This window comes from Babylonia areolata, chromosome 32 (genome assembly GCF_041734735.1).
Source record: "Babylonia areolata isolate BAREFJ2019XMU chromosome 32, ASM4173473v1, whole genome shotgun sequence".
Classification (NCBI taxonomy): Eukaryota; Metazoa; Mollusca; class Gastropoda; order Neogastropoda; family Buccinidae; genus Babylonia; species Babylonia areolata.
In genome coordinates this window covers 17422943-17435675 of record NC_134907.1, presented here as the reverse complement: position 1 = coordinate 17435675, position 12733 = coordinate 17422943, and the positions used below count along the sequence as shown (strand labels likewise).

The window sequence follows — 12733 nt, the reverse complement described above, 5'->3', positions numbered from 1 at the left end:
ATACACGTAAAAGCCCACTCGTGTGCATACGAGTGAACGTGGGAGTTGAAGCCTACGAACGAAGAAGAAGAAGAAGAAGAAGAAGAATTAAAAAAAATCATTGTACCAGTACAGTCAAAGCAAGCTTTTGGGTTGAAACTGCCAAAATTCTGAATGATGCTGCTGTTGCCGAGGAAGAACCATTACTGTTATCATCATCAGCATTGTCATAATTACTTACGGGAGACTTGGACAAAGAGTATGATGCCCCTGTTTGTTGGTGTCATACTTGTACCACATGGTCTTGTATCACAATCATTATTTTATCATTTCTATTATCGTCATTTGATTATGGCTATTATCATAATTTCGGTATTATATTATCATTATCACCATCAACATTATCATTGTTTCTTATGAGAGACTTGGACAGCAGCATCTATGGCGTCATACTTGTCCCGCACGATTTTGTATCATCATCATTATCAAAACTATTACAATTATCATCACTATTATATATCACCATCATCATTATCATCACCCGTTACTTACAGGAGACTTGGACAGCAGCATCTAAGGCCTGCTTGTTGGCGTTGAACTTGTCCCACACAGTCTTGTACCATCATCATCATCAAAACTATTACAATTATCATCACTATTATATATCACTATCATCATTATCATCACCCGTTACTTACAGGAGACTTGGACAGCAGCATCATGGCCTGCTTGTTGGCGTCGTACTTGTCCCGCACGATCTTGTCGGCCTGGATGGCCGTGTCCAGGATGGTGCGGTACTTGCTGGCCTCCTCCCGCATCGGCTTGGTCAGGGCCTGGGATGCCGTGCGGGTCCACCGCTCCTTGAACTGATCCCGCAGCTGGTTGTCGGACTTCTCCTCAGCCTCCAGAGATCGCATGCTCTGCAACGACGACAAGCCGGCGTTAAAGGTCTCACGACAGGTCGTTTCTGAATCAATGACAGATGTTATTTGTATTTGTATTTCTTTTTATCACAACAGATTTCTCTGTGTGAAATTCGGGCTGCTCTCCCCAGGGAGAGCGCGTCGCTACACTACAGCGCCACCCATTTTTTTGTATTTTTTCCTGCCTGCAGTTGTTGTTTTTTTTCCTATCGAAGTGGATTTTTCTACAGAATTTTGCCTGGAACAACCCTTTTGTTGCCATGGGTTCTTTTACGTGCGCTAAGTGCATGTTGCACACGGGACCTTGGTTTATCGTCTCATCCAAATGACTAGTGTCCAGACCACCACTCAAGGTCTAGTGGAGGGGGAGAAAATATTGGCGGCTGACCGTGATTCGAACAAGCGCACTCAGATTCTCTCGCTTCCTAGGCGGACGCGTTACCTATAGGCCATCACTCCACATCACTTGGCATCAGTTATGTGAAATACGTAGCATTTTCAAGTGCCCGCACCAAGAGTTTCCTGATATAAACATATCTTGTCTCATCTTGTTTTGTCTTGTTATTGTTGTTGCTTTAAAGGAAACACGCTCAAAGTGAACACAAAAGACTGTAGCAAATAACGGGTGTAATTATAAAACCAAATATATCTTGTACACTTGCAAAAATAGTCACTGAAATTGTTCAAAATCCTTCGTCAGGACAGAGGTTTCCACGACATAACTTAAGCCTTGTGGTGATCGAGAAAAAAAACAAGAAATGGTGACGTACATGCGCATGCAGTTCTCGCTAAAAATAACTAGGGAATCTCCACGAAAATTAGATAAAAACAGATGGTCGTCAAACCCTTCCTAATGAGTAGTGATTCAGTTTTCAAATGACAGTCTCTGCAAATTAGTTGTGGCATTTTGCCACAGAGTGACTGTCTAAACAGACTTGAACGACAGGTGGAATAGCCGAGTGCTTAAAGTGTTGGACTGCCAATCTGAAGTGTCCAGGGTTCCAATCCCAGGAATGGCCCCTAATGGCGGGCAGTGGTTTGCTCAGGACAGGGAATCAGACTCCTGCTGGAGTCTGCACCAGTGGGTCATGGTACAGCAAGTGTAGTTAAATACAAAATAACACAACACAACACAAATACAACACAACACAACACAAACACACGCACACAGATGCTACGTAAGTATCAGCAGCACAACACGAAACACACACACATATATACTAACACACACACACACACACACACACACAGACACTACATAAGTATCAGTAACACAACACACACACACACACACACACACACACACAAAGACGCTACATTAGTATCAGTAACACAACACACAGAGACACACACACACACACACATACACACACAAAGACGCTACATTAGTATCAGTAACACAACACACACACACACACACAAAGACGCTATGTAAGTATCAATCACACAACACTCATGCAATGAAAGTATCAGTAACACAACAGACATACACACACACACACACACAAACACTCTCACACACACGCACTACTTAATTATCAGCAACACAACACACACACACACACACTACACTACACAAACACCACTCACAGAACACTCATCTCCCCACCCCCACCCCGTGACCCACCCACCCCACACCCACATCCCACTCCTCACCTCATCCAGGATCTCCCTGTTGCGGGTGAGCAGCTCAGGCAGACCCGAGATGAGCGAGTCGATCATGGCCACGCCCCCAAGCTCCTGTATCTGCCGGGCCTTGTCCGTCACTGACTGGGGCACCTTGCTCCCTGACAGGTCCTCCAGGGCTGCCGGAAGGTTCAGCGACGCCAGCACGCTGTCACAGGTATGTATATATGACAGTCAGTCGTGTTCCGACTATGACCATCAGAACAGCAGAGGAGGTAACTGCTGTCCCGACATGCTGTCACAGGTATGTATATATGATAGTCAGTCGTGTTCCGACTATGACCATCAGAACAGCAGAGGAGGTAACTGCTGTCCCGACATGCTGTCACAGGTATGTATATATGATAGTCAGTCGTGTTCCGACTATGACCATCAGAACAGCAGAGGAGGTAACTGCTGTCCCGACATGCTGTCACAGGTATGTATATATGACAGTCAGTCGTGTTCCGACTATGACCATCAGAACAGCAGAGGAGGTAACTGCTGTCCCGACATGCTGTCACAGGTATGTATATATGATAGTCAGTCGTGTTCCGACTATGACCATCAGAACAGCAGAGGAGGTAACTGCTGTCCCGACTATCTGGGCTAGAATTTAGCCCTATCTCCCAATCAAACCTTATAATTATGTGACCTGGTTGAAGATAAAATTTGACAAAAAACAAGAATGCCAGAGAATTGACAGACAGAAAATACAAAAAAACTTAGCTGTATGAAGAGCACAGGAACAGGAGTCATAATGGCTGCCAGAAAAAGAGGGCGCTAGTCAGGGGGGCAAAGGGGAGGTTACCTACTTCCAGGAGGTTATCGGCTGTACCTACTTTCATTTTCTCTGCATAGGCGGATAGTAGTTTGCACAGGACAGGAATGCCAGACCCCTGCCGCAGTCTGCACTAGTGGGTCACGGTTAAGTATGTGTAATTAAATTTGATTTTAGTGGAGACTGTCTTGCCCAAGTTACATCCCCCACTCTCTCGGTCAAAAGGGTTTTAGGACAGTCGGCGTTGGGGATGGTTCCCAAAGGCCAACTAGCCCCCAAGGCTGCAGCACTAAGAGCCTGTGCAGTTTTGCCTTCTAGTTTGAGAGTCATATTCCTTCACAGGTAACACCAACATTTTAAGTCTTAATGTTTCAGTTTTAAGTTTCTTAAGCAGGCATCACTTGCATTGGGACTAATCCAGCATGCGACACCACGTCTGCAGATTCAACGACACCGTCACGCTGCCACGGATAACGCCAACATTTCACCTTTAGCATGCCGCATTTTTTTTTTTTTTTTTATTCCAGCACTGTTTCCTGTGCAGCCAGATTTATTTCCTCTGCTGTTCTGACGGTCATAGTCGGACACGGCTGACTATAATACATTCTTCCAGAGCTATGAGATGAATAAATGAGACGGAGATATTAAGGGGGAGGGAGGGTGAGAGGGGGGAAGAGAGAGTGAAAGAAAGAAAGAGTGGTCATGAATGGTTCATATGTATGTGTACATAACTACATGCATGTATATGAATATGTATTGTGTGTGCGTGTGTTTATGTAAGTTTGTGCCTGCCTATGTGTGCGTATGTGTTAGGGTAGCTGTTAGATACACATGTATGTTAAAATGTATGTATGCAGTGTGTGTGTGTGTGTGTGTGTGTGTGTGTGTGTGTGTGTGTGTGTGTAGTCACATTCTGGTGTGTGTCTGTAACATAGATATAATGTTTTATGTTAACAAAAGCGTTTTTGTAAAGCACCTAGAGCAGATTTCTGGATAGTGTGCTATATAAGTATCCATTATTATTATTATTATTATGTAATCTGTAACTTTTTCTTTCATGTAAAGCACCCTGAGCTCCTTGAGAGAAAAGACCCTTTACAAATGTACATTTATCATTATTATCATGATTATCATCATTATTTTTATCATCATTGTTATTACCACTGTTGTGGTTGTGGTTGTGGTTATTATTATTATCATCATCATCATTATTATTATCATTATCATGATTATCATCATTGTTATTGTTATTATTATCATATTGTTATTAACTGAATCTAAAAAAAAATATACTGCTAAAGATAAAATAAAATGAAAAAAAGAAGAAGTAGAAGAAAAATAGAAAGTGAAAAAATAAAATGAAATCCAACAAAATAAAACAAAACAAAATCAAATCAAATCAAACAAAACAAAACAAAATGAAAAAAAAACCTTACCTGTTGATGAGACCAGTGGCTTCCCTCATCCGGCCCACCTCCATATTCATCATCTGGTTCTTGCGATTGTCAAAGGCCTGCAGAGCTTCGTACACCGGCAGGGGAACGATCTTCTCAAACAGATCTGTCATCACACAACAAAATACACGCACAGTCATGAATTCACACACACACACACACACACACACACATACCTATGAATACAACACACATATACATATGAACAAATAAACACAAACAACACACTCATACACAAAAACACAAATGCACACACACACACACATGTATTTTGTATTTGTATTTCTTTTTATCACAACAGATTTCTCTGTGTGAAATTCATACACTGCTACACTGCAGCGCCACCCATTTTTTTTTTTTCGTATTTTTTCCTGTGTGCAGTTTAATTTGTTTTTTCCTATCGAAGTTGATTTTTCTACACAATTTTACCAGGAACAACTCTTTTGTTGCCGTGGGTTCTTTTATGTGCGCTAAGTGCATGCTGCACATGGGACCTCGGTTTATCATCTCATCCAAATGACTATATACCTATGAACACAACGCACACCTAAACATATGAACAAATAAACAAACAACACACTCGTATACAAAAACACAAATGCACACACACACACACACATATACCTATGAACACAACACACATATAAACATATGAACAAGTAAACACAAACAACACACTCATATATACAAAAACACACACATATACAAATGGCTAAGTCAAAAACCTGTAGAGCTTCATACACCCGCATGGGAATGATCTTCTCAAACGAATCTGTCATCACACAACGAGATACACACACAGTCATGAATGAACACACACACACACATGTATGTACATATATACGAACACAACACACAACACACACTTACATATGAAGTAATGAACAAATTAACACACACAATACATATAAAAACACACACACATACATATGACCAAACACACAAAAGAAAAACCCACACATGAACCCACATATATACAAATGAACACACACACACACACACACACACGTATTTGCATATGAACACACACACAACACACACACACACACAAAAGAACAGACACATATATATCATATACATATGAACAAACACAGCACACACATATATACGCTAAAACAAAAACACATCAACATAAAACGATGATGAACACAACAGAAAAACACAAACGCTGACCGGTGAACTTGGTGGACATGGGAGAGGCCAGGGCTGCGGGCTTGGCCACGGCCGCTTTGCCGATGGCCCCGAGGGACTTGAGGTCGGGGATCTTGTCGTGGTAGATGAAGTCGTTGTCCTTCTTAGCCATCTCCAGAGCCCGCTGGATGCGGCCCACCTCATTGCGGAAGGAGAAGGTGGTGCCCCCCCTCTGCTGGGATGCGTTCAACAGCTCTGTGGCATGCTGTGCGGACAGAGAGAGAGCAGATAATGACGATGAATGATACGCATACTTATACGGCAAGCTCTAAGCACTGTACAAACACAGTTACTGACTGATACCGATACTTATACGGCAAGCTCTAAGCACTGTACAAAACTGATTGGTACCGAAACTTATTTAGCACCTATCCTCGGTCAGAGATCAAGCTCAGCTCGAAGCGCTTTACAGAGTGACTGACTTATATGGATACTTCTAGAGCATATATCCTCGGTCACAGACCAAACTCTAAGCACTTCACAAACGTGGGAGTCACTGACTGATATGGAAACTTATACAGCGCCTATCCTCGGTCAGAGACCAAGCTCAGCTCGAAGCGCTTTACAGAGTGACTGACTTATATGGATACTTCTAAAGCGTATATGCTTGGTCTCAGACCAAGCTCTCAGCACTTCACAAAGGTGCGAGTCACTGACTGATATGGAAACTTATACAGCGCCTATCCTCAGTCAGAGACCAAGCTCAGCTCGAAGCGCTTTACAGAGTGACTGATTTATATGGATACTTCTAGAGCATATATCCTCGGTCACAGACCAAACTCTAAGCACTTCACAAACGTGGGAGTCACTGACTGATATGGAAACTTATACAGCGCCTATCCTCGGTCAAAGACCAAGCTCTACTCAGCGCTTTACAGGGTGGCTGATTTATACGGATACTTCAAAAGCGTATATCCTCGGTCACAGACCAAGTTCTAAGCACTTCACAAACGTGGGAGTCACTGACTGATATGGATACTTATACAGCGCCTATCCTCGGTCAGAGACCAAGCTCTACTGAGCGCTTTACAAACACAAAGTCATGTGGAGCGTTGGCCCAGTGGTAACTCGTCCACCTAGGAAGCGAGCGAATCTGAGATCGCTGGTTCGATTCCCACAGCTGCCAGTATCTTCTCCCCCTCCACTAGACCTTGAGTGGTGGTGTGGATGCTAGTCCTTAGGATGAGACGATAAACTGAGGCCCCCATGCGCAGCAGCATGCCCATCACACACATAAAAGAACCCACAGCAACAAAAGGGTTTTTGTCTCTGGCAAAAATTCTGTAGATGAAGTCGTTGTCCTTCTTGGCCATCTCTAGGGCCCTCTGGATGCAGCCCACATTGCAGAAGGTGAAGGTGATGAAAGATGCATTATTAATGATTATCAGCTTCATTTCCATATATCTGATGATGATGGATATATAATGACTCATTACCAGCTCCATTTACATACAATATTAGCATGATAGGTATAATGCTAGTCATTATCAGCTTGACTTTCATACATCTGATGACCACAAACATAATACTACTCATTATCTGTATTTGTATTTGTATTCCTTTTCATCACAACAGATTTCTCTGTGTGAAATTCGGGCTGCTCTCCCCAGGAAGAACATGTCGCTATACTACAGCGCCACCCATTTTTTTGGTATTTTTTCCTGTGTGCAGTTTTATTTGTTTTTCCTATCAAAGTGGATTTTTCTACAGAATTTTGCCAGGAACAACCCTTTTGTTGCCATGAGTTCTTTTACATGCACTAAGCGCATGCTGCACACAGGACCTCGGTTTATCGTCTTATCTGAATGACTAGCATCCAGACCACCACTCAAGGTCTAATGGAGGGGGAGAAAATATCGGCGACTCAGCCATGATTTGAATCAGCGTGCTCAGATTCTCTCACTTCCAAGGCTGATGCGTAACCTCTAGGCCATCACTCCACATCAGTATCATTTACATACACCTGATGAAGATAGATGCACTATCAATCATTGTCAGTGTCATTTACATAGATCTGATGATAATATATGCATTAATATTCAGTGTCAGCTTCATTTACACACATCTGATAACGACAGATGCATTACACGTCAACTGAGTAAAAAAAAGATTGAACAGACCTGAAAAAAATAAACCCACCAAAATTCATCTTAAATAATTTTTATCTTTACAAAATTACAGAATAAAAACCTCTGACAAAAAAATACAGATCAAAACTTAACAGTTTGGGTCAAAACTGACTGCCCATATGACCAAAAACAAATCTGGAAAAATGATGTTTATTTTGTTTTGCATTTTTTTTTCCATATTAGGGGATTAAAACTTCCAGAAAAACAACAACTCAGAATCAAAACCTGACATGTGTCAAAATTAACCGCCCACATCTGAGCCAAGAAATGAATCTGGATGAAGAAGAAATAATTCTTTTTTATTTTTTTATTTTTTTTAAACAAAAACATAATTCAACAAATCCCCAAACCAACCTGCAAGCGAGCGATTTCTTCCCCGTAGTGTTTGCCTTGCTGAGCCACCACACTCTGGTAGTACTCCGCCATCGCATGGAACGCTGCCTGCTTCATCACCACCGTGGCCAGCCAGTCCTGTCGACCAATCAGAACCCAGAGATGAATGTCACTGACCAATCAGAACCCAGAGGTGCGTTTCCTACACGCTAGTTAGGCGAGGTTCTCGCGAGGCATGCTAGGAAGGTGTGGGTTTTTTTTCCCCACCTTGCAGCAAGAGTGGCTAGGCTCTCGTGAGTCAAGGCTAGGTAGCCTTCAGAGCAACTTTACCACGAGGTGAGCATTAAACCTGCTTCCTGCCTCACTATCGTTTCACTGCACATGCACTCCTCGCCCTCACCACTTGTTCTCTCACCACCGGCGCACAAGTGTTCTAGATATTCATAACACTGACCAATCAGAACCCAGATATCAATGTCACTGACCAATCAGAACCCAGGTACAAATGTCACTGACCAATCAGAACCCAGGTACAAATGTCACTGACCAATCAGAACCCTATGAGGAATGTCACTAACCAACCAATGAGAACCCAAAAACGAATGCCGCAAACCAATCAGAACCCACATATGAACATTCTTGGCTGCCCATATAAAAATCTGAGATTAATTAGAAGTTAACCAATCAAAACACTGAATGTTAATTTGTTACTGCCCATTCAGAATACCTAAGATGATTTAAAAGTCAATCAATCCAAACATGCAGATGTTTGTCAAATTCCTTGTGAGTTGTGTGATATGGCTATTGATACAGGAAATATATTTCCAACCACTCGTTTTTTTTTCACAAAAAAAGAGTCTTCACAAATGCACAGAAATGGAAACATACACACATACAGACACACACACACACACATGCGTGCACACACACCCACACACATGCACACACACACACACAATTTCACACATACAAAAAAGATAACTTTAAAATTTACATCCCGCCCCTCCCCCCCCCCCCCCCCCCCCCAAAAAAAAAAAAATCAGGAAAGTATTATTAAACATTTTTGTACCCATACACACACACACACACACACACATCTGCATAGAGATACACACATGAACACAAAAACACTAAGAACATGCATGCACTCACAAACATATAGACACACTTGCAAACACACACTCCCGTAACCCACGCAAATTATAATATCACTTGGCAAACACGCACACACACACACACATGCATGCACACATCCACACACACATGTAATCACACACACACACACACACGCACACACTCACACCCCTTACCCACCCACATCCACACACCCCACCCACACAAACACACTCACACGAGGCCAAAACTCCCGAATGGACCCAAGCTGCATCAGCTTCATGGCGTCAGCGTACAGCTCCGAGCACTGGTACGAAAGCTTGGCCACCATTGACTCTTTCATTTTGTCTGAAAACCGCAAAACCAAACCAAAATCAACTCTTTTCTTCAGTGACTTAGAACCATGTTTGTGTGGGCTGCAACTCCTCCTAAGCTCAATCACACACACACACACACACACACATGCACGCACACATACACACACACATGCACATACAAACACACACGCATACACACACTCACACACACACATACACACACAACAGCAAAGTGAGAGCTGTATGGTCAATGGTTTCTCCACTGCAACTCCATTTATTTACAGTTCAGTCTTTTCTCACAAGGGATGTATTTCTTAACTCAGCAGGTGCTTCAAAGCTGGGGATTATAGTCAAAGGTGTATGTACAACTACCCTTAATTTTTTTTTTTTTTTTTTTTTTTTAACCAATCTGTTTTTCCTTGTTCCTACTGCCATTCCACAATCAAACGAAAATTCAACTCAAGAAAACAATATCTTCTTTGTTCGTGGGCTGCAACTCCCACGTTCACTAATATGTATACGAGTGGGCTTTTATGTGTATGACCGTTTTCGCCCCGCCACATAGGCATCCATACTCCCTTTTCGGAGGCAGAAAACAATATATATATATCTTCTCTTTATTTTTGTTTGTTTAAAGTTGGCTCGAGGCCTGACTAAGCGTGTTGGGTTACGCTGCTGGTCAGGCATCTGCTTGGCAGATGTGGTGTAGCGTATATGGATTTGTCCGAACGCAGTGACGTCTCCTTGAGCTACTGAACTGAACTAAAGTTGGCTCACCCAGTGTGGCCTTTCTGTAGATGGATTCCTGGGCCTGGGCCAGCATGATCGCCGCCATGGAGCTGAGGAAGTCTGGGTTCAAGTCTGGCGTCGGCTCTTGCTGCACGTGCGACAGGACGATGTCCTTCAGGTGTCCCAGAATGCCGCTGGCTTGCTGTAAGCACGCACACACTCGGGTGAGGGAAGCGAATCATTGTGAAAATCTGAACTGTACTGTTGTGTACTTTTTTTCACGACAAGACTTTTCTGCGTGAAATTTGGGCTGCTCTCTCCCCAAGGAAGAGCACCTCGCTACAGTAACAGCTCAGTCCTTTTTTTTCTTCTTCTTTTTGGTTTTTTTTTTTTTTTTTTTTTTGGCATGCAAGTGTATTTCTTTTCCTATCAATGTTGATTTGTCCACAGAATTTTGCCAGGTACAACCCTTTTGTTGCCATGGGTTCTTTGATGTGCGAGAAGTGCATGCAGCACACTGGACCTCAGTTTATCATCTCGTTTTTAATTAATACCCATTCTTACCACAAAAAAAAAAGCGAACAACATCAAAAGATTACACTGTCACATCAAAGCCAAAGGCATAAAGAAAGAACATGCCTCAAAATCTCAAGAGATATTTCAATAAATAAATGAGCAGTGACACACGGGGTGCAGTGAACCTACTTAAGAAAGCGAAATTCTGTCCACGTGGACACATAATCATCATGAATCATTCACTATGACTCTCATGTGGCTAACATGTTAGGACGCAAAAATACATATACACATATATACAGACATGTACTCTGCTCAAGTGCATGCACGCATGCGTAAGCACATGTCTGAGTGCATCACTGTATGTATGTGTCTCAGTGTCCATTTTCATACACGCTTCACACTCCAAAAAGATAAGAAACAAAAAAAGGTTCAAAACCTTTCGAACACTCACATTTCATGCGCTTAACTGAAAGAATTTGATGGCAGTTTCCATGAATCATGAATAAGGAGCAAGGTGGCAGTATGGTCCAGACATCTGCCAATACAGTGTCCATGAGGGTACCAGTTCAAATCCAGGTCTCACCCATTCTTCCAAGTTCTGACTTGAAAATCTAACTGAGCACCTGGAGAGAATAAACCGAGGTCATGTGTGCAGCACGCATATGGCACACTGGAAAAGAACCCAAAGTTTGACTGGAAAATCTAACTGAGCACCTAGAGAAAATAAACTGAGGTCATGTGTACAGCACACATATGGCACGCTGGAAAAGAACCCGAAGTTTGACTGGAAATTCAAACTGAGCACCTGGAGAGAATAAACCGAGGTCATGTGTGCAGCACGCACATGGCACACTGGAAAAGAACCCATGGCAACACAAGTGCTGTCCTCTGGCAAAAATCTGTAGAAGAAATCAGCTCTTGACACACACACAAACATAAATGCATGCACTCAAGGCCTGACCAATGCAACTGGTCAGGCATCTGACCAGACTGATGATCTGTAGCGTATATATTGTCCAAACACAGTGACACCTCATTGGGAAGCTGAAACCGAAACTAAAAAACTCACCTGAAAGTATTTGACGGCAGATTTCAAGCCCTCGTCATTCTCGAAGTTCTGGATGCTGGCGATCTGACTCTGCAGGGCAGCGATGTTGAACAGCATACACACTTTCTCGTACGCCGCCGAGGCAATGGCTGCAACAGAGCGTGTGAGGTTACTTTCACTATGTGTGTTTGTGGCACAGTCAATGAAAGATGCGACATTGTGTGAGGTTACTTTCACGATGCATTTGTGGCACAGTCAATGAAAGATGCAAGATTGTGTGAGGTTACTTTCATGATGCGTTTGTGGCACAGTCAATGAAAGATGCGACATTGTGTGAGGTTACTTTCATGATGCGTCTGTGGCACAGTCAATGAAAGATGCAAGATTGTGTGAGGTTACTTTCATGATGCGTCTGTGGCACAGTCAATGAAAGATGCGACATTGTGTGAGGTTACTTTCATGATGCGTTTGTGGCACAGTCAATGAAAGATGTGACATTGTGTGAGGTTACTTTCACGATGCGTTTGTGGCACAGTCAATGAAAGATGCGAC

At 42.7% G+C, this 12733-nt stretch overlaps 1 protein-coding gene across 3 annotated transcripts in view; it reads right to left on the bottom strand.

The window, feature by feature from the left end:
- LOC143276516 (programmed cell death 6-interacting protein-like) overlaps positions 1 to 12733 on the bottom strand; it is a 43014-nt gene that overhangs the window by 18430 nt on the left and 11851 nt on the right. For all 3 annotated transcript variants that reach the window (XM_076581057.1, XM_076581058.1, XM_076581059.1), the window contains exons 4-11: positions 12203 to 12330; positions 10663 to 10816; positions 9807 to 9916; positions 8477 to 8593; positions 5976 to 6198; positions 4785 to 4908; positions 2559 to 2736; positions 678 to 899 (exon numbers count right to left, since the gene is read on the bottom strand). In XM_076581057.1, coding sequence (XP_076437172.1) covers positions 678 to 899; positions 2559 to 2736; positions 4785 to 4908; positions 5976 to 6198; positions 8477 to 8593; positions 9807 to 9916; positions 10663 to 10816; positions 12203 to 12330 — 1256 coding nt within the window. The remainder of the gene's footprint in view (positions 1 to 677; positions 900 to 2558; positions 2737 to 4784; positions 4909 to 5975; positions 6199 to 8476; positions 8594 to 9806; positions 9917 to 10662; positions 10817 to 12202; positions 12331 to 12733) is intronic.